The sequence below is a fragment of the Gadus chalcogrammus genome, chromosome 21 (genome assembly GCF_026213295.1).
Source record: "Gadus chalcogrammus isolate NIFS_2021 chromosome 21, NIFS_Gcha_1.0, whole genome shotgun sequence".
NCBI lineage: Eukaryota > Metazoa > Chordata > Actinopteri > Gadiformes > Gadidae > Gadus > Gadus chalcogrammus.
The window spans coordinates 5,098,364-5,121,243 of record NC_079432.1 but is presented as its reverse complement, the minus strand read 5'-3'; the positions used below and the strand labels follow the sequence as shown (position 1 = coordinate 5,121,243).

General features: G+C 47.0%; 1 protein-coding gene across 1 annotated transcript in view; it reads right to left on the bottom strand.

The window, feature by feature from the left end:
- The window catches only part of LOC130374907 (mitogen-activated protein kinase-binding protein 1-like), a 28,703-nt gene that overhangs the window by 5,126 nt on the left and 697 nt on the right, over positions 1-22,880 (bottom strand). Inside the window, exons 2-25 of the mRNA XM_056581889.1 lie at positions 22,665-22,756; positions 21,151-21,213; positions 20,998-21,055; positions 18,226-18,396; positions 17,615-17,752; positions 16,818-17,000; positions 14,455-14,603; positions 13,436-13,643; positions 11,641-11,855; positions 10,973-11,064; positions 10,298-10,423; positions 9,818-9,888; positions 6,471-6,592; positions 6,272-6,347; positions 5,882-5,993; positions 5,502-5,565; positions 4,808-4,906; positions 4,301-4,487; positions 3,039-3,239; positions 2,131-2,264; positions 1,459-1,592; positions 657-733; positions 506-563; positions 93-153 (exon numbers count right to left, since the gene is read on the bottom strand). Coding sequence (XP_056437864.1) covers positions 93-153; positions 506-563; positions 657-733; positions 1,459-1,592; positions 2,131-2,264; positions 3,039-3,239; positions 4,301-4,487; positions 4,808-4,906; positions 5,502-5,565; positions 5,882-5,993; positions 6,272-6,347; positions 6,471-6,592; positions 9,818-9,888; positions 10,298-10,423; positions 10,973-11,064; positions 11,641-11,855; positions 13,436-13,643; positions 14,455-14,603; positions 16,818-17,000; positions 17,615-17,752; positions 18,226-18,396; positions 20,998-21,055; positions 21,151-21,213; positions 22,665-22,756 — 2,891 coding nt within the window. The remainder of the gene's footprint in view (positions 1-92; positions 154-505; positions 564-656; positions 734-1,458; positions 1,593-2,130; positions 2,265-3,038; positions 3,240-4,300; positions 4,488-4,807; positions 4,907-5,501; positions 5,566-5,881; positions 5,994-6,271; positions 6,348-6,470; positions 6,593-9,817; positions 9,889-10,297; positions 10,424-10,972; positions 11,065-11,640; positions 11,856-13,435; positions 13,644-14,454; positions 14,604-16,817; positions 17,001-17,614; positions 17,753-18,225; positions 18,397-20,997; positions 21,056-21,150; positions 21,214-22,664; positions 22,757-22,880) is intronic.

The following is a 22,880-nucleotide window of genomic DNA, read 5'->3' as shown; positions in this document are numbered from 1 at the left end:
TATAAAAGCCGTTAAGAGTTGACGCGTAACCGTATTGGAGGCGTGTGTGTACCCATCACTTTATATTAAGACATATATGGGCGTGTGTGTACCTGTTTCTGTTGCCCCGGAAGCAAGAAGAAATGCTGGGTCCGTGGGTTCCACCGAGATCAGCTGGGGGTCAGGGGTCATGTGGAAGGGACGAAGGTAAAGAATGGAAAACAAAACGGACAAAAGAAAGACGATGAAAAACAAGATGGAGGGGGAGGGACACATGATGTAAAACAGAGCTTGACATCTGAGTGTGTGTGTGTGTGTGTGTGTGTGTGTGTGTGTGTGTGTGTGTGTGTGCGTGCGTGCGTGTGTGCGTGCGTGTGTGAAAGATAAATATTACCATATACGTACACATTTTTCCTTTTTTATAAAACTTTTTACTTTTTTTATTTTTTTTGGTATCATGTACATCGGTGAGTGCCTTAAAAAACGAGAGGAAGAGAGAAAACCTCCTATCTCCGGGTCTACTCACCGATGTTGCTGGTGTCTCCCAGCGACTCAAAGTTCTGCTTGAGGAAACCCCGCTGGCGCTGGAAGTCGAAGGGCCCGCACACGGCCCGCAACGCCTCGTCCACGCTGATCGCCCGGCCCGCCCTCCTCTTCTCCTCCACCACGACCACCACCTCCCCCTCCTCCTCCCCGCGATCCGAGCGCTCCTCGTCTGAGCTGTCTGCACCAATGGACGTCACACTGGCAGAATCTGTGTGGGGGGAGGATGAATAGCACAACACAAGCACATATGAGCGAATAGACCCCCACACACACACAGACACACAAACAAATGATGCACATAATTTAAAGTACAATCTCGGTATTTTGAACATGGAGCCCCCTTTCTGGTTTGTCTAGGATGAGATGGAGTGGTTAACACCGATATTTTGAATATTGGTCCTGTCTCCAGTCTTTGGCCAATTTTTGAATCGCTGAAATTAGCCAAATTCTGGAAACAGGACCAATATTAAAAATATCGGTTGTTAACAACTCTAATTCATCCTAGACAAACAAGAAAGGGCGCTCAATGTTCAAAATAGCGGAATTGTCCTTTAATCATTTCATTTGAATGTTTGAATTGGGTAGTTTATTCGGGGACCCCTTAGGGAGATAAACAAAATGAAGACAGCAGCACCAAGCAATAATAAAAAAGAGCACTTACGATCTCCCAGTCATTAAGCACTCCCATTAAACACTCCCATTAAATACAATACTAACGACCACCATATCAGTAAACACTTATGGTCAGCACTCCACACCAATACACCAATAGAATCAGGAGATGGTGTCAGGGGGGGAGGAGGGACCTGTGTAGAGGATAGGATGTTTGACTCCCAACAGAAGGATTCCAGGTACAATCCCCGTTGTTCGAGGCCTACCTGTAGGCATCCTTGATCAGGACGCCCCCCCCTATGTCCTCTGCATTGTCCTTACCGTGGGGGCTGAGGGGGTCCGGGCTGGAGACTCTGCTGCCGTAACCCAGGGAGACGGGGCTGTCAGCGCTCCGGACGTCCTGCCCCGTCCGGGAGTCCTGCATCCAGACGGGACGGCCATTCAGAGGAGGGGCGCTGGGGGGGGGGGGGAGAGGAGGAGGAGGAGGAGGAGGAGGAGGAGGAGGAGGAGGAGGAGGAGGAAGAAGAAGAAGAAGAAGAAGAAGAAGAAGAAGAAGAAGAAGAAGAAGAAGAAGAAGAAGAAGAAGAAGAAGAAGAAGAAGAAGAAGAAGAAGAAGAAGAAGAAGAAGAAGAAGAAGGAGAGAGAGAGAGAGAGAGAGAGAGAGAGAGAGAGAGAGAGAAAGAGAGAGAGAGAGAGAGAGATTGAAGGGAAAGACCAGAAAATTAAAAAAATGGAACCAAGAAAACAACCAATAAGATAGTAAAGCGGAGAATGACACTAAACCCTTGCTCAATGTGAATTCTTTATTATTTAAATCTCAATTAAAATATTGATGATGATGATCACATTTCTGGGACCCTTTCATCCAAAGTATCTTACAATTTCTTGGTGGGGCTCCCTGGCTTCCCCCTCTGACTGCAGGGGGCGGTGTGATTCCCACCATGATATTGTACACATTTCATAGCGAATGGCCATGAGGTGATCTTTATTTACCTGCCCTGCGGACTGCTGTGGTTCTCTGTGGAGCGCGGGGAACCTCCGTCGGTTCCCTTGGAGCCTTTCGGAGAGCCGAAGAACAGCCAGTCCTGGTGGGGCCACGGCCGCTGCTTCGTCACACTCCCCTCTGACTGCAGGGGGAGGGGGAGGGGGGGGGAGGGAGGGAGGGAGGGAGGGTAGGTGCAGTGCAGGGGCTTTCACAGAGATGTCGTTGTAGGACAAACACAGGTGTGTCCCTTAACACTAATTATGGGCCTGCTCCCTTTAATGGAGCAGGTGTGATATCTAGTCCATCACCCATGCCCTGGGGCATAATAGCAGCAGAGTTAGTAATAAGTACCATAATTAGTATTATGATAGACACCTGTGTTTATCCTAGGATGACGCCTCTCTTAAAAGGTTCTTTAAAGACAAATATCTTTGAGTGAGACATTGGCTGATGCGTCACTGTAACTACGCACACAGGACGTGGTCACACACACACACACGCCCACACACACACACACACGTCTCTCCCTCCATCCATCCAAACCCTACACAGCGATGTCCTGCGCTGTGAGGGCTGTGCGATTAATAAAAAAATGATCGCGATTTCAATTTTTGGGTCAAACGATCACCAAACTAATAAAATCAAATTTTTCTTTTGTGTTCATTACATGTTTTATATAAATTGCAGTACAGCTGGATACAAATTTTACATTATTTTCTATTTAAACATTTTGTGTATTTTTTTAGGCGAAATTTCAAAGTTCTGTCACAATGTTTTTTTTTGGGGAGAGAAATGCTGGATAACTGCGTCATGTTTTCGATACAAAATCGTTTAAATGATCGTGATTTCAATATTATCAAAAAAAAAATCATTATTTCGATTTCTTCCATAATCGGGCAGCCCCAGCTCTACGTACCGGCGCCACCCTCAGGTCCAGGGTGCTGGCGGGGGTCCGGGGGGCCGGCTCGGGGCTCCCGATGGAGGAGAAGCTGTCCAGCTGCCTCAGGTCCAGCAGGGACCGCACCATGGGCTGCAGGGAGCCCATCCTGTACCTGTAGGACCACCGTCGGCGGGGACGGTGGGCGGCATCCGGGGACACAGGGCTGCACGGCGCCACCTGGAGGATGGGAGGGAGGGTGAACAACGTGCCCAGAGTGAGGCTCCTTCTAGGGCCGGGTGCTCCAGATGGTTGCTGTTATGGCTGTGCAATTTATCGAATTTTGATGGGGATTTTTGGTCAATCAATTTCTAAAGTAATATAATCGAGTTGAAACTCTATATATATAAATATATTTCTTCAAGTATATAGGTCTATAAACTTAAAAAAATAAATATATATATATAAAATAATATAAATAGATAAATATTTATCCAAATGTTCATAGAAGCACAGCTGCATATATATTTGTGTATTATTTTGAGGGAAAATTTCAAGTTTCTCAGTTATGTTTTCAAACAAAAAAATAATCGTTTAAATAATCGTGATTTCAATATTGACACAAATAATCGTGATCAGGAGCTCTATTGTGCACTGAATGTATTATTTATGACTGAAGAGAACTAATTCACCTCGAAGGGGCTGTAAGTGTTCCTGTTTAAATAGGCATTGATTGATATGTAAAAATAATACTTGAGGAAGTAGAGCTTGTTTTAAAACACATACTAGAAAGTTGGCGGTCTTTGATTCAATAGTGCATGACATAAGGCCATGTCTAATTTAAAGGCTTATTCTTTACCAAAAACATAAGTTTGTGATAATAATTGCAATATTCACCGACCTTAGGGAAATCCCAGGCCTGCGTCGGCTCCCAGACACCTGTGGTGCGATAGAATAAGTAACTCTGTGTTACCATAATGATCACTGATATCGATTGTTGTTTGTTATACATAACAAGAATCAGTTGCATAATAACTAGTAGATTAACAAACAGTACCATAATTACTATCATAATATCAATCACTAGCATAACCACAATCCATAGCAAAATTACTTGCATAATATCAAGCATTATCATAATAAGTAGCATAACAACAACCAAAAGCATAATAAATAACATAACAACAATCAATCGCGTAATAAATAGCATGATAAAGATCATTATCATAACGATAAACAAAACTAGCATAAGAACAATCCCTGGCCTAATAACTAGCATGGTCATGTGACAGTCACATGACCCGGACCACGGCAGCACCTGCTTCCTCCCCTCCATTGCTGCTGGCGTTGTCGGTTGTTGTTGAGGTGCTGCTGAGGGAGTCACCGTCGTCGGGTCGGTCGGGTTCGGCCTCAGGCTCCTCCTCCTCGTGTTCGTGGTCGCTGTCGGAGGAGAGGCCCACCTGGGCGGGAGCGCCGTAGCCCCCCCCCCTGTCCACACCGAAACAGAGAGTCACACGGTCAGTAATACAGTAATGGAGAGTGCGTAGTCAATAGAGGCACACAGGTGTGCTCTGGTGGTCGATCGTTCTACCTCTGTGCGTGGGTGCAAACGGCTTAGGGTGTGTGGGTGTGACAATGTCTTAGGCCCTAATCTAGATGTCGCAGGGCTTTGTGTGTGTGTGTGTGTGTGTGTGTGTGTGTGTGTGTGTGTGTGTGTGTGTGTGTGTGTGTGTGTGTGTGTGTGTGTGTGTGTGTGTGTGTGTGTGTGTATGCGTCTGTGTGTGTGCGTCTGTGTGTGTGCGTCTTACGCGCTGGAGGGGCTCCCCCCTGGTGAGGTCCTCAGCTGGCAGAGTCTCTCTCTCATGTTCATGGTGAGCTCAGCAGCCAGCCTCCATACGAAGATACAGCTGGGGGAGACAACACAACACCAACCTCAGCCCCTTGTTCCTCGCTAACACGTGTTAGCTCACTGCTACGGTTTGTTGTTTTATCCTGTGTTCATAGTTGTGAAGAACATTCCCACTACCGCAAACCAACGGCCAACTGCCTAAACCTGTTGCCTTTCATCTGACCCCTTCGGCCGAAAGGCTGCATTGAAACACACCGTGAGGACTACTGCCAACTACACAGTAGCGTGTACGTTCTGTGATTGTGTGAGATGCAGGCGCTAGACTCCTGGTGCTAGTCCGCCCCCTACCCACACACCGCGCTGATTTGCTGGTAGTTTTGCTAGCAGCGCGCAACCAATCAGAGGCCAGACGCCAACGCTCTCAGACTTTGCATGTTGAATCAGACCAGACACCGTCCGCGCGGTTCCAAAAGCATCCAACGCAGCTGAACACACTGAACAGATTTGTTCCCGAACTGGTCCGAGTCTCCCCAAACGTTTCATGTGGCCAACGGTTGAGCCAGTGCGTAGCAGCCGAATCAGACATTGTATCCGGCCGATGTCAATCCCTTCGCTGGGAGGATTCCTGAGCAGGCAGGCAGAACGTGGCTCACCTGTCCCCGGAGACCGAGATCAGGTGTGTGCAGTCGTTGGTAAACTTCATCCCCGTGACGACCTCTGCAGGTAAACAAACATAAGCAGTGTGTTTTTTTTATTATTGCTAGGATCTAATGTGATTTCACTTTTGTGTGAGTGTGTGTGCGAGAGAGAGAGAGAGAGAGAGAGAGAGAGAGAGAGAGAGAGAGAGAGAGAGAGAGAGAGAGAGAGAGAGAGAGAGAGAGAGAGAGAGAGAGAGCTGAGAGTGTGTGATAGTGTGTGAGTGTGTGTGAGTGTGTGTGTGTGAGTGAGTGTGTGGGTGTGTGAGAAAGAGGGACAGAGAGTGTGTGTGTCTGTGTGTATGTGAGTGTGTGTGTGTCTGTGTGTGTCTGTGTACCTGAGTGCCCAAACATGTTGGCTACACACTCTCCTGTGTGGAAGTCAAAGATGCTGATGTTCTTGTCTGAGCAGCTGGTGGCCAAGTAGAGACCAGATGGATCCATTTGGACCTGACAAACAAAAACACGTAATTATCCACAGACACCTTTAAAAAGTACCTTCCACATTTTACTAATTAACGTTAATATTAAACCTCACTTCTTCCACACAAATGAACCGTTGTGAAACTCGTCCCAACTAACGCTTTTCAAACAGACTGACCAACATCTGCCTGTTCTACTAGACATTTCAATGCAAAACCATTTTTCCATTTAAGAAAAGACAGAGTTGGGGTGCAAGGCTTCCAGTGCCCAATGAGTGGTAGAGGCGGTATGAAGGGGGAGGTTACCTTGAGCAGACTCCCGTCTTCACTCACTGAGCCTTTGTACAGCTTCTTCTGCTTCCCAGTGCTGATGTTGAAGATCCTGGAGAGAAGAGGGGGGAAGGACATGAGCACCATTTACGCATTTTGTCCTTGACGCACGCACGCGCACACGCACACACACACACACACACACACACACACACACACACACACACACACAGACCTGATGGCCCGGTCCTGGCAGCCCACTGCAGCGTACTTGCAGGTGGGGTCCACTCCCATGTCGTAGAGGGTGGTCTTCCCCGAGACATGGTGGGATCGCCTGAACTCTGTCCCTGAGTGCGTCTGAGGGGACAAACAAGGCAAAATAAAGACAAACAACTCCACATCGTCATGGTATCGCCATCATGCAGTAAACCATGCTACAACAAAGTAACCACTTTGATGTGTGTGTGTGTGTGTGTGTGTGTGTGTGTGTGTGTGTGTGTGTGTGTGTGTGTGTGTGTGTGTGTGTGTGTGTGTGTGTGTGTGTGTGTGTGTGTGTGTGTGTGTGTGTGTGTGTGTGTGTGTGTGTGTGTGTGTTTGTGTGTGTGTGTAGAGAGAACATGGCTTTGAAAGGCCGACAGGATATAGATTTTGCCTCCTCTAACTCAGGATGCACAACATATCACAACATCTTTCACCTGAACTATCGATTGATACAGTAAAAAGCTACAAGCCCTAAGAAGAGATTGGCTCCACTGTGTGCTAGTGCTAACAGGGGCTGTATATTGGCGTCCATTTATTAGTCATCAAATAAAAAGGTCAATAAAATAACGACGATAAAATAAGTGAAATCAAATAAGGCATTTTACACCACGGTCTGGGGGAATGCTCGATTCTGATTGGCTGCAGGGTGTGCATTAACTCCTGATACACGCACACCTGTTAAATAGTTCCAGTCAAATTGTCTGTTCATCGTTCTCAATGACTGGTGTATCGTATCAGCCTGTCTCGAAAATGAGTAACCATAGCAACGGGAACGCAGTCAAAGCTGACGGACTAGAATACCTCCCGTCGCCAAGTCGTAGCTAAGGTCCGTCCTAATTACTGGAGTAGTGAACATCGATCTGCTGCAGAAGAACCTTACGGGAGGGTAATGGTTCTTCCAGGAATGAGTCAAACCCTCAGGGGTTACCAGGGAAACAAAGTTATGGCTTGTGAAAAACTTTATATTGGGATTGTAAAACACATGAAAATATAATTGAATGGTCTTAATTTATTTTCTTTGGCAAGTGACCGTTGTATAAGAGGGATAATGCCCTTCGAGGTGTCCATTATTTCCTGATAATGGACACCTCGTCGGGTATTATCCCTTACGTAAAGCCACTGATAAAACGAAATAGCACTCTTGGAAACCTTGTTGTACTATCCTGTAGTAAAATAATTTAATGTCATTAGTTGATTTTATATTTTATCACCAGCAGTCAAATTAAATCAGTAGTTGCTAAACAAGTAGTGAATTGAAATAAGACATTGTTAAACTGTCAATTTAAATAGGAAAGGACAACAACGACGCAGAAAGGAACCAGTGGCATTTCAAATCCAAAAGGTCAGGATGCATTATGAAATGCTGCATCCAACACAGTCCATAAAGCAGTGCTGATGTGGAGTAGCTCTTCCAATATATGGGCATGAAGTGACAGAGTGCATAGCCCTCCGTAGACAAGAACAACTTTCTACTACAATGTGAGCCTGTCGTAGCAGTAGAAAACGTAATAGGAAAGTGGGACTTGAATGGTGGATAGCCTACAGTATACAACAGAAACGGAAGAACAAATGTAATAATTAATTAATAATATTAAAATATTATTATTAAATAATAATTAAGGGTGAGTCTGCCAACTGGACTAATTTTAAATATGCCTAAGAGCATATTTGACATTAGTTGTTTATATGTGAACCTGTTTTAGCCCAACCCTTCATCTATCTATCTTTTTCAATGCTCTACTGCCAGATCCTAGGACTTCTAGAACATTCATGAACAGCGTTGGTATTGGGGTTAGCGATGACCCAGTTTTGTTTCTGTAGGGCCCCCACAACCTTTGACCCTAAACAGGCCTTTCAGAGATACATTCCTAGTTCAAGGAAGGAGACCAAATATGTTGTCGAGGGGGGGTTGGGGAACTTGAAAGGTTACATGAAAATAAATGTTGGAAAAACCACACCCGTTTTTTAATATTGTCGGACAAACAAGTCGACTCATTTAGTCCTCCGGGGGTGTTGTCAACCGAACAGCCATTGCCGTTTGAATAACTGAGGGCTAATCACGTCTGTGGCCTACATCGCAGACTCCTTAAGTCGGTGAAGTATGCAAACGTTGTGTATTAATTAGCAAACGGGAAAGATTACAGCAGTGTGGAAGTTTCAGAGAATCTAGATGAAAAATAACTAGCCATTAATGAGAGTTTGAAACCGTATGCAACCCAAAATCAAAGAAACGTCGCTTGTGAATAAGCGTCAGATGTCACAAACACTACATTTAAGGTAAAGGTAATAATACAATTATTTTATATATTTTTCTTATAACATAGTCTACATTTAATCTACATTTATATTTATTTAATTTCCTTCATTTATATATTTATATGGTATCACTCTCTCACAAGCATTTTTCTTACTAACTTCTTAAACACACACACAGTCCATTTTAGTAGATTTCCTAACCCTTTCAACGATATTACATTTTTCTTTGAAATGAATAATAAACTAATTCCCCTGATGCAGCAGGGCTGCCTCGTTCCTTCGAAGAAGGGAATAAGCAACTCAACTCTTTAGAGCGACTACTTTTGCTGATTAAATTATTCACAGGAAACGTAAAAATAGACGTGAAGAGTGCTTTAAAATCAGCTGCGATCGGACAGTGAAGAACGCCACTCATCGCTGAGCGGGGAGCTCTGACGTGTGTGTCTCATGTTCACAGATACACACAAGTGTGTGTTGTTTTATTTAAACTGTTCTCTTATGGAGACCAAAGCCTCTCCTTGCGAGTGAATGTTGAAAATGAATGTGGAATAAAAGTACTAAAGCACTTCAGTCATGCAAGCTGATGTGCAGTGATAGGTGCAGTGATCTTAGATTGACTAGTGATGCTGGATTCATAGGCGCAGAGGTATAGATTGACTAGTATTGCCTTGCTAAGCCTTCAGAGGAGCAGTGATAGTTATGCCTTGTTACGCCTCTGTTGGTGCAATGATCTTGATTGACTGGTGAAGTCTGGTTATGCCCTCGTAAGAGCCATGATCTGGATTGACTAGTGATGCCTTGTTATGCCATCATAAGAGCCATGATCTGGCTGGTCCGCAGGATGCGCTGCGACCAAATAAGGATTGACTAATGGTGCCTTGTTATGCCTTTGTCAGTTAAATTATCTTGATTGACTAGTAATGCCTTGTTATGCCTTTCTAGGTTAAATGATCTCGATTGACTAGTAATGCCTTGTTTGCCTTCCTAGGTGACCTAGATATGCTCTTTAAATAGAGAAGTGGCTACGAGATTGAATGAGAGGTAAAAACAAACTAGAACTCTTACCGTGTGTGCCGTGCGGAAGTAGATGCTCTTGTCCGCCCCACAGCTGATTAACCTCACGCTGTTTTCTTTGGCTAAAGAAAACAAAGTTGGAGTTGGCATAGTGGAAGTAGGTCGGAGATAATGGATCACAAACATTTATGACAGGATGGTACTAAAGGTACTGGGTACTAAATGTACCATGACATATAGAATGTACTACAATACTATATACTATTTAGCCTGACACCTTTATCCAATGCAACTGAGGTATACAGGGAATGGGTTAACCTAGTGATTGTGAGTGCTTCGATCTGTGAACATCCTGACTGTACCGACAGCGATATCTTGTTTCTTTCGTCTGACAAATCACTGACAAGTCAAGTCACTTTGGATCAAAGCCTCTCCTAACTGCCCTAAATGTAAATGTAATGTAAGGGACCCGGCGGGGGTGGGGTGGGGGGGGGGGGGGGGTAGACTACGAAGGGAGGGGGCGTGTCTCACCGGCGAAGCGCACGGCGGTGATAGAGGACGAGTGCTCGTCCAGCGTCTGCAGCCGGCGGTAGGCGTTCCCCGCGTCGAACACGTGGATGAGCCGGTCCCTGCCGGCCGAGGCGAGGAGCTCCAGACCTGGGGGGGCGCGGACGCAGCGGACAGAGGGGGTTCACAGGCTGTCTGTGTGCTGCCGCATGGAGCAGAGCTTCGCTGGGCTAACTGCCGTCCATGCGGATACATGTGGGTCTCGGGTAGTTGAGCGCATGTATGTGCAGACAAACACACAAATACAAATAAGCACACACACCCTTATGAATGCAAACAGACCCACGCGCACACACAAACATATGCACACACACACACACACACACACACACACACACACAAACACACTAATGAATGCAAACACAGACAGACAGAAACACACACACACACACACACACAAACACACTTATGAATGCAAAACAGACAGACACACGCACACATAAACACATGCACACACACTTATTAATGCAAACACACACACCCTTATGAATGCAAACACAGACAGACCCACGCGCACACACAAACATATGCACACACACACACACACACACACACACACACACACACACACACACACACACACACACACACACACACACACACACACACACACACACACACACACACACACACACACACCTGTATCTTGTTGGGAGTACTCCAGACACAGAATCTCTCCGTCGTGGGCGTCTACTTTCAGAATCTCCTTCATACTGCCGAGGTCGTGAACCCTGTCCAATTTGTTATTTATTGTATCATCAATTCTCCAGTATAATTGGGAAATTAGATGTGTCTACTTCAAAGTTAACAGATCTCATACTCAAACAAATCATTGATCATCCAACATTCATTTTAGTCTCTACAGAACACATCCTCCATTTTCGATCTTTGGATCCTCCCCCTCCTCCTCCTCCTCCCCCTCGTCCTCCTCGTCCTCCTCCTCCTCCTCCTCCCCCTCCCCCTCCTCTTCCTCCCCCTCCCCCTCCTCCTTCTCCTCCTCCTTCTCCTTCCCCTCCTCTTCCTCTTCCTCCTCCTCCCCCTCCCCCTCCTCCTCCTCCCCCTCCTCCCCCTCCCCCTCCTCCTCCCCCTCCTCCTCCCCCTCCTCCCCCTCCCCCTCCTCCTCCTCCTCCCCCTCCTCCTCCTCCCCCTCCTCCTTATCCTCCTCCCCCTCCCCCTCCCCCTCCCCCTCCCCCTCCCCCTCCTCCTCCTCCTCCTCCTCCCCCTCCTCCTCCTCCTCCTCCCCCTCCTCCTCCTTCTCCTCCCCCTCCTCCCCCTCCCCCTCCCCCTCCTCCTCTTCCTCCTCCTACCTCAGCCTGCCGTTCCGGTCCCCAGAGGCCAGGTGATTCCCGTCCGGACTGACGCAGATGCTCCTGATCCCGGCCCTGTTCTCCCCGGTCGCCCCATCGCCCGCAGTACCGTCTGCCTCCAGCAGGGGGCTGGGGCTGGCGGTGGTGGGGCTGGCGGTGGTGGGGGTTGTGGTTGGGGCTGCGCTCTCATCCGTGTAGATCACACTCATCAGATCCTAGATCAGTTGAACACAGAACGTCAAAAACGGAGGGAGAGTCTGTCGGACAGGTTTTTTTTATTACCAACTGCCCGAGGGAATGAGCGGGCTGGACAGGAAGTGGAGCTCACGCTGCTCAGGAGGTGGGGTTGGTGGGGTTGGTGGGGTCGGTGCGGGGCACCGTGACGGAGGCCATCCGTACACCACTGGCGGATGGTGCTGTCGGCGGAGCAACTGAAAAACGTGGCGGTCGACGGAGCTCTGCTTGACTCCCCAGAAACGTCCGGTAACATCTGAAGGAAATAAACAACGTGAGGGGGGCTTGGATGGATATTTTTTTATGTATAATCAATTGATAATCTATTTTTTTTCTCCTTTTCTCATTCTCTTTTCCAAATTTCCGAAATGTGTATTTTGAAAATAAGTTTTTTTAAGTGCAGTGCCCGTTCGAAATGGATGTTTGGAAGGGGCGGATTGTTGCAGCTTCCTCGAGAACCGCTCGTCCAGACAGCTTCACAGCGAACCTGCGCTCCCACAGGTCATCATCAAAACACACGCCGAGTGCCAAGTCGATCGGATGAACGGTTGTCGAGAAAATCGATGGACAGACAAACATACATAAATACATACATATGTATATACGTAGAGATATATATATAGACACACAGATATTAACAGACTTCTGTAATTAGAGTTTAATTAATAAAGCTTCACTTTGTACAGCTGGGGGGGCTGGAGAGAGCTCCATGGCGTTGGCGATAGTCTGACTCATCCCCATGATGGACCGTAATGATGCCTGCATTACCAGGGAACCGCCAGTTTAAGGCCTGCCACTGAACTCATGTCACGGTAAATTGACAATTAATAATCCGATAGCAGAAAATGGAATTAGGCCGGGGCATAATTGTCTGTGGAACAGACGTATTAGAAGGGAAAATAGGGCAGGCCTTAAAAGACACATTATGTTGGAGTCATGCCGTAACATAATGATTATGTTAGCAGTTTTGCAGACTTCAAACACACGCTGACGCACGCACACACATGGACACACATACACACACAGACACGGAGACACGTGCATATACATAGACAAACCCTACCCCCGATCAGACTGACACACACATACAGACACACACACACACACACACACACACACACACACACACACACACACACACACACACACACACACACACACACACACACACACACACACACACACACACACAAACACACAAACACACATACACACGGACACACGCGTATATACATAGACCCCCTCCCTCCCATCATACAAGCACAACCACACACACACAGAGACACACACACACACACACACACATAAATAGACACACACATACACACACCCATACACACAAGCAAACACACGCGCATATGCAAAAGCAAACTCGGTACAGACGGTAAAGAACATTATTTTCCGCGCCTTGATCATTGTGTTTATCGTCTGGGCTGTTGGTCTGAACCGATCATTTGAATGCGAATTGGATATTTTTGTTCAAATTGCGCACTCATGGAAGCGTTTACTCTGATTGCCAGGTACGATGAGGGAGAGGAGGCGGCTGGGTCCCTGGTCTCACCTGCAGGTCCCAGACGCCGGCGGCGTGGTAGAGCGCCCGGTGCACGGTGGCCGCGCGGCGCACGTCACGCACGTCCCACACGTACACGCTGTGGTCGGCGTACACGCAGCTCAGCCAGCGGCTGGCGGGGTCGTAGGTCACCGCCACGGTGTCCGGGTAGCGGGCGGGGGCGGCGGCGGCGGCGGCGGGGGCGTTGGGGAGGGGGCTGCTGTTGGGGAGCGATGCAGAGGAAGATGTGAATTGAAGAGACGGGTTCCGTGTTCGATTCCCCAATGTCCACACGCTAACCTGGAGGCAACTTTCAGCAAGACACTCTAACCAGCACCTGGTCTTTAATGATCTGTCTCTCACTGTCTAACCCCACCCTGTTTCTGAATGACCCGTCTCTGTACTGTCTAACCCCACCCTGCTCCTTAATGGCCTGTCTCTGTATTCACTGTCTAACCCCTACCTGCTCATTAATGGCCTGTCTCTGTACTCACTGTCTAACCCCTACTAGCTGGTTCGTAACTCACTGTCTAACACCTACCTGCTCCTTAATGGCCTGTCTCTGTATTCACTGTCTAACCCCACCCTGCTCCTTAATGGCCTGTCTCTGTATTCACTGTCTAACCCCTACCTGCTCATTAATGGCCTGTCTCTGCATGTACTGTCCAACCCCTACCTGTTTCTTAATGAGCTGTCTCTGTATTCACTGTCTAACCCCTTCCTAATCCTTAATGACCTGGTTCTTTACTCACTGTCGGACCCCTACCTGCTCCTTAATGTCCTGCCTCTGTATGTACTGTCTAACCCCTACCTGCTCCTTAATTACATACATCTGTACCCTGTAATTCACTACTGTATGCAAACACTAAATCGAAAATTAGTTCAGGCCACAAAGAGGCCTTTTTTAGGTCATGTGACTGCAATGTAAGGCTTTGAGAGGGCAAATCAAGACGTTTTAAACCAGCGGTTGATCGGAGTCAGAACAGCCTCAGGTAACCAACCGACCAATCAGGGCAGAGCATGAGCCTCACCTGGCGCCGACGTGGGAGCCCAGGGGGTGTGGCCTGGGCAGCGTGCCCAGGAAGCTGAGGTCCGCGGGGCTGAAGCAGCGCACGGTCCCGTCGGCGCCGCCACAGAAGACGATGCCGTCGGACAGCGACAGGGACTGGGCGGCGCCCGTCTGCACGGGACAACAGAGGGTCGTTAACCACCAATCACACGCCAGGGGTCAGGACACGGGGGGGTTCATGAGTCATCCCGCTGGATGGACGCAGGACAAACCCTTAGTAGTAGTAGTAATAGTAGTCTTAGTAGTAGTAGTATTAGTAGTATTGGTAGTGGTAGTAGTAGAAGTGGTGGTAGTGGTAGAGGTAACAGTAGTCGTAATAGAAGTAATAGTAGTGATAGTAGTAGCAGTAACAGTAGTCTTAGTATTCGTTATGGTAGTGGTAGTGGTAGTAGTAGTAGTAGCAGCTAGTTATTGGTCGTTCTTCTCCCATGTAATGCAGAAAAACGTAGACCATGTGGACCCTCAGAGCTGAACTTCATCAGCTACCTGTCAAACATTTGGCTCGGTAACAACCACACAACCAGCATGAATAATAACACACAGAAGGTCTCGGCAGTCCGCACACGTAACATCCTCCAGACACACACTGCGTCTCGTGGCTGTGCTTAATCCCAGTGGATCAGCGTTGCCAGGATATAGAAAACTTCAAAGCCTCTCCGGGGTACTCCACACAGACACACACGCACACACACACACACACAGACACACACACACACACACACACACGCAGACACATACACGCACGCACACACACACACACACACACATACATATTCACACACACATACACGCAGAAACAGACACACACGCACACACACAGACACACACACAGACACACACATGCACAGACACAGACAAACACACACGTGCACACACATGCACACACACGCACACACACACAGCCGTGAGTCTGACCCCGTCTACAGGAGAAATCATCACATAGTGTTCAGTTGTGACTAGCGGCGAGCCTATTTATGCTAATTATATGAATTGAGTGATCAACACGGGCAGAGACACCGCAACACGTAGCGTTGCGTAAGCGATGTGTATTATTAAGAACGTTGTCTGAAGAATGAGGGAGGGGAGGGGGGAGGGGGGGGGAGGGGGCGTGGCTGTCTGGATCCGACTGGAAGACCGTTTAGTGAGTGTCAATTGTTGTCGGCACTATTCAGCCTCAAAGACCCGTCACGACAAGACACTACAGCAGACAAAATAATCAGTTTCACCGTCTTAAAGACACTCAACGGGTTAATTAAATAAGAGACGCAACGGGTTAATTTAGTTAAATTATTATTTAATGATGATATATAATACCACCGGGTGTGAGTTTGATGAGTCATTCCAAGCCATTTGGAAAATCGGCCTCTTCTGTCATCACAAGTGGGCGTGTCCACCTAGATGTGTGACGGATAGATGAGCAACGTTTTCTACAGTCCACAGGGTAGGCTGATCTATCCAGCATACATCTAGGTAGACACGAGGTCAGAAGAAGAGGTCAGAAGAGGCCGATTTAAAAAGATGCTTGTAACGCCTAATCACACTCACACCAGGTGGTATAATATGTCACCCTTAAAGGACAAATCCGGTTGTAAAATGGATCTGGGATATGTTTAATATGATAACGAGTTGGAATGTTCGTTTGGGAGCAAAAAAGCTCGCATAGAAACATTCTTAAGTTGGCTGTTTTTAGCCGGTTCTAGCCTAAACGCTATAAACTTGGAACGATAGGGGCATTTGTTATGGTAAAAACTAAATCGCTATTTTAAACCACTTAAAAGGCTAGAAGGAGCCAGACACTTCTTTGGTAGTATAATGAGGGTCTTAACATATAAAACAAGCCATTGATAACTTTGTAAGTGTACAGATTGTTTTTTAAAAAGGACATTTTATACACACAATACCAACTATCAATGCCTCGTTTCATATGTTAAGACCCTTGCTATATACTACCAAAGAAGTGCCGGGCTACTTTCAGCCTTTTAAGTGGTTTGAAATAGCGATTTAGTTTTTACCATGACACATGCCCCTATCGTTCCAAGTTTATAGCGTTTTGATAAAATCGGCTTATAACAGCCAACTGAAGGATGCGTCTATTTGCGGTTTCTGTGCTACAAAAGGAACATTCCAACTCGTTATCATACAAAACATATCCCAAATACAATTTACACCGGAATTGTCCTTTAAGTGATTAAACAATAAATTAAATTAAATAAATAGCTGTTATAAATCGCATGCTGCGGTTTCAGAACCATCGCGACTCTCCTCCGTTAAACCCCAGCCGTCCCTCCATCTTGTCTTCCTGTGGAGCCGTTCACACACACTCACCCGGAGGTCCACCCACTTGTCCAGGGTCCTGCGGCCGTTGAACTCACACAGCAGGCCGCTGGAGGACACGCAGAAGGTGGAGCCGGCGCTGGAGCCCCGCCCACACGCCACGTCGCAGAAGGAGGTGTTCCTCAACTCGCCCAGCAGGCCGGAGCGTCCTAACAGGGGGACGGCGGAGAGCGCCTGCCCGCACACACACACACACACACACACACACACACACACACACACACACACACACACACACACACACACACACACATTGTATCTATAAAATAATGGTGGCCTAACCACATCAAATTGTTGGTCCAAGATGAGAGGGACATTTTTTATGGAACTTCAGATCACATGATTGAAATCCTCTTAGAGATCATGTAAACTAGGATAGCTTACACTGAAACATGTAAAGATAAAATACAGTAATAGATACACAACAGTCACATATAAACTACCGTCACATATTAACTTTGACATAAACATTAACTTATAAACTACAGTAACTAATAAACTACAGTAACTTATAAACTACAGTAACATATCAACTATATTAACATAGCGATTACTGTCACATATAAACTACAGTCAAATATAAAGCACTGTAACATATCAACTACTGTCATTATACACTACAATCAAATATAAACTACGGTGACATGTCAACTACTGTCACACATCAACTCCATTAACAGATCAACTACTGTCACATATAAACTCTGATAGCATTATATATGACAACTGCCGCATATAAACTCCAGTCACATGCTCTGGCTTGACGCTGTGTAACATGTGGTAACCACCTTGGTGGGCTTGCAGGGGTCCAGGTACCAGAACTTGATGTGTCGGACTCCCGCGGTCACGAAGTAGGAGCTGTCCTCTGAGAACGACACCGCCGTCACCTTGCTGGACACCTTGTTCACCGCCACCACCACGTCCTTCTGCAACACACACAGCAAGGGTTCTGCTTTTTTAGTGTACTTCTATGTTTTAATGTACTTCTGTGTTTAAGTGTACTTTTTGGTTTCAGTGTACTTCTATGTTCTAACGTACTTCTTTTTTTTTGGATTACTTCTTTGTACTTCTAGGTTTTGGTGTACTTCTATGTTTTAGTTTACCTCCTTTGTGTTTTAGAGTACTTCTTTGTTGTACTGTTTTGTTTAACCTCTGGTTCTGGTCGCTATAGCTATCAGTAGCTTTACTACTCTACTCTGCAATTAGCACGCACCTTTATAGTTATAATGTTATTGATATGAACTCATGTCATCTTTGGCTTTCATTGTTCCCAGCACACACTGAATCAATGAGGATAAAAGGCAAAGGCCTCAAACCCAATGTACTGTCATGCAGGTGGGGGAGGGGGAGGGGGAGGGTGAGGGGGAGGGGGAGGGGGAGGGGGAGGGGGGAGACGTACCTTCCAGGCCCAGACGCTGATGGTCATGTCGTGCTGAGTTCCCACGCTGACGATGTACTTGCTGTTGGGGGAGAAGGCCACGCAGGAGACGCCATAGTTGTGTTTCTGCAGCTCCGCGACCTGCCTGCGCTCCGACACATCCCATAACCTGACGGCCGGGAGATGGCCGCTCTGAGGGAGAGAGGGGAGAGGAAGGAAGAGAGCTGTCGGTTCATCTGGTCTCAGTGAGCAGACTGTTAGACTGAGCGAGCGTGTTAGTCATCATATACGCACGCCAATAGAAACAATTATTTCCCCCATGTTGTTCTGGACTTGGAATGGCTGCCAAAGCGGAAATGTCAGTCCCGGTGACTCAGTGGCGTCGCATGCCGTTTCATTAAGCCTATCTATCCATCCGTCATTTCACCGAGCCATCTGTTCGTCATGACGCCCAGCCATCCCTACCTGCCTCCCTCCCTCCCGTCCTCTCTCCCTCCCTCCCTCCCTCCCTCCCTCCCTCCCGTCCACCCTCCCTCCCTCCCTCCCTCCCTCCCTCCCGTCCTCCCTCCCTCCCTCCCGCCCTCAATCCAACCTCCATCCGTCCATCCTTCCATCTCTCCCTCCCTCCCTCCCTCCATCCCTCTCTCCCTCCCTCCCTCCCTCCCTCCCTCCATCCCTCCATCCCTCCCTCCCTCCATCCTTCCCTCTCTCCCTCCATCCCTCCATCCCTCCCTCCCTCCCTCCCTCCCTCCCTTCATCCTCCCCCCCTCCCTCCCTCCCTCTCTCCCTCCCTCACTCCCTCTCTCCCCCCCTCCCTCCCTCCCTCAGGTATCTGCATGGCTGCGAGTCCCCTGACCCTCCAGGCATGTGATGGCCTCCTCAGTGACCTTGACGGCTGTAAACAGTTGATCAGCTGTTCACACCCGCACACACTCCGGCTGTGTCCCCTTCACACGCTAACTGAGCCCCTACCTGCTCAGGTCACTAACCCCGCTTCCATGGGTCACGGAGTCAATGAAAGGTGCTATTCACTTTCCTTGTGATGTAGCAAGCTTTTAAAGGTCAGGGCCAATGGACGAGGGAGGGGCGACAGGGAGGGGGGGGGGGGGGGGGGAGGCCTAAATGACTAACCGGACGGGACAATGGATGACATTTAAGAATGAGTGACAGACCGAATAAAAGGTGATGGATGTACGGTGCGTTTGGGTGCGTGCGTGTGTGTGTGTGTGTGTGTGTGTGTGTGTGTGAAAGTGTGAAAGTGTGTGTGTGTGTGAAAGTGTATGCAGTGTGTTTGTTTGGTTTGATAATAATAACAATCATATCAAATATATATTGCTACATTTGTTGAAAGCAACTTGTGCGTGAGAGAGAGAATAAATTAAGAAAAATATATATATTAAAGGGGGGAAATGCGGTAGGTAGACATTGATATTACGAAATAAATATTCTGGGTAAATATGTTTGTTTTTGTTTACGTCAGCCATTGGGGATGATAAAAAAACTTTTGCTATGATTTTTCGACGATTCATATTAAAATGTGAAGAGGCAATTTTAGCATGCCGTCCGACCCTACGAGTAGTCAGCAAAGCAAGCGGAAGAAGAAAGGACAGAAGGAAACGCAACACACTCCAAGACGATCCTCTGTGGTACTCCTGTGCACACAATGTAATGATGTCTCACAGACAGAGAAGGATCTCTCGAGAAAGACATGAATTCTCTACCACTAATCAAAAGATAACTGACACTTCACCGCCTTCGAGATAAAGACGAATGATTTCGCTCTCAGCTTTGATCAAAGAAGTGACATTTACATAACAAGGCTGGCACACGTAATCACATCACACGACTCACACGACTCACACACACACACACACACACACACACACACACACACACACACACACACACACACACACACACACACACACACACACACACACACACACACACAGTGTTCTGTTTCACGACTACAATCCAAGGTGTTTTTCCTTGTTAAAGCAGCAGGGAAATACTTTATCAACTCTGTATTCTCAGTGCGGAACTTTGACCTCTGTCGTTATAGCAACCGACGCACGCTCATCCACTTAACAGAGTCTGAAGTCGTTAATCGGCTCTGATTAGCCCGGCTAGGATTAGCAGGCGGGTGAGAGAGGGGGGCGAGGGGGAGTTGAGGAACGTGAACGGAATAGAACCCTTGTTAGAGTCGAGACACAAAAATGATGGTGCGAAAAAAAAATAAACGGCACTGCTGAAACAGGAGAGAAATCCAAAATCAACATTAAAAATATTGTATCTCTTACCATAACTTAAATGTGATTTGGATGATTTGGGGCATTTGCAATGACATCAATGTCATTCATATCGAATATAGATACAATATAATGTAATCTATGCTGATTTGAGATTTTTAGAGGGTATACTGTTTGGCCATTTCAACCAACCCAATCAACAAGACTAATTACAGAGTGTATAAGTAGCGTGTAGCTCGTTGAGCGTTATCCGTTACGATGCAGAACACAGAACTAAATCAAGGTTAGGGCTCCCAAAGGGGATGTGGGCTTGGACTGTTCCCTACAAAACCACACCACGCCTGACAAGGACACAACACGACCTCAACTGCCCCCACGCAAACAACAGTGTGGTGCGATGCAGTCGGTGTTGGAATGCGATTAGAAGGGATGGAATCACTTGAAAACAGCAGAAACTAAATCGTGATTGTCAAAGATAATCAGGGGGACTAGTTATTTTTTTTAGAAGACAGTTGGCCAAAACGAGAGAGGGGTAGAGACTCACCTCTCCTGTGACTAAGTGCTTCCCATCAGGGGAGAAGGCGAGGGCCGTGATCGACTTCCTGTAAAAAGGAGAAAGGTGAAAGACACCGGTGAGGAACAATGGAAGCCATTTTGTATTTTCGGCTGGAACCAACCCTTTCTGTATCACTCTCACCTTGACGTGTTTATGAGGTGCTGTTGTCTGTTCTTCTTGGGATTCAGCAAGACTACGACGCAGCTACCAAAGGAAAGAAATAAAAATATATACACAGTATTAGCATAACATAGCATGATTGTACTATCCTACATTTCCAAACACAGGCAGCTCCTTAGAGCTGTAAAACAATGTGTAGAACATATACAACTGCAATACATTGTTTTCGTATTATTTAGTAAACTTTTCACAAAAGGGGTGATGGAGAGTTTTGACAGGCAAATCCCTTCAAACTAAGCTATTTAAATGTATTATCTACTGGGCCATCCTGTAGGAAAAACACAGAGCCTGGATGATGGATCGGTAGACTGATTGAACTGCCAGTTCTTTACGCCAATGCCAGAAGTGCACTTTATCAGCACCAGGAGGTGCCGGACTAACAGACACACACACACAAACACACACATACACACGTACACACACACACACGTCACACACACACACACACACACACACACACACACACACACACACACACACACACACACACACACACACACACACACACACACACACACACACACACACACACACATTGTAGATCTTAGCGTGAATCCTCACAAGAATGCTCACACAAGACCACACCACATGCATCCTTAAACGGCTATTTAACAAAGTTAACAACACAAACACAAACATGCATATCCCTTGACGCAAGCAAACACATAATCAGCCGCGTCTGTTTTTATGATCAACTTATAATTCATAAAGCTTTGTGTGGATAGCTCCAACACACAGACAAGGCGGTCTTCAGAGACCACAGCCCCTGTTGTTTTATTGATTCTGGTGGGCTCTACGTGTGCCGTAACTTAACATCCACACGGCAAAGATCAAATAGTAAAATGCCACCGCATACACAGATCCTTCTGAATCCCTGTTCACTTAACTCCCCTGGGCGACTCTACTCTGTGTCGTGTTCCTTTTGTGCACAGCGAGAAACACAAAGATGTATTATATTATCGACCAATCACGAAGCTTGGAATCCTCTTGGAATAGCACACTAATAAAAGAGCGTTGGCTGGTGCGCTGCTCCAGATGACAAGCAGCCGGGCACAGATGTGTCTCCAGCTCCATTCAGATACTACCAGTGTATAATTATCACAACACACACACGCACGCACGCACGCACGCACACACGGACACACATACCCTTGCACATACACACACACACACACACACACACACACACACACACACACACATACACACACACACACACACACACACACACACACACACACACACACACACACACACACACACACACACACACACACACACAGGGGGATTAAAACAATTTGCATAGAAAGCCAGCAAGGCAGTGAGAGAGATTGAAAACAAGAGAGATCAGAGACACAGAATTTAATAGATTAAAGTTAAATGTTTTGGATAGAACTTTTAGGTTGGATGGGGGATTCTTGACACACACACACACACACGCACACGCACACGCACAAGCACACGCACACACTCACCCTGCAGGGTAGGCTACCAGGCCAGAGTGGGGATCGCACGCCAGGCCGCTGTGTCCCGCTGCTGTGATACCCAGGACCTTCTCCAGAGTCACCTGTAGGGGGCGCACAGAGAGATACCATCATTGTAGTTTGATGTTTGATGATTGATAAAGGCTCCTGAGACAATATGAGGAGGGAGGGATGAAAGACAATTGTAGTGACTAGAAATGACCACAA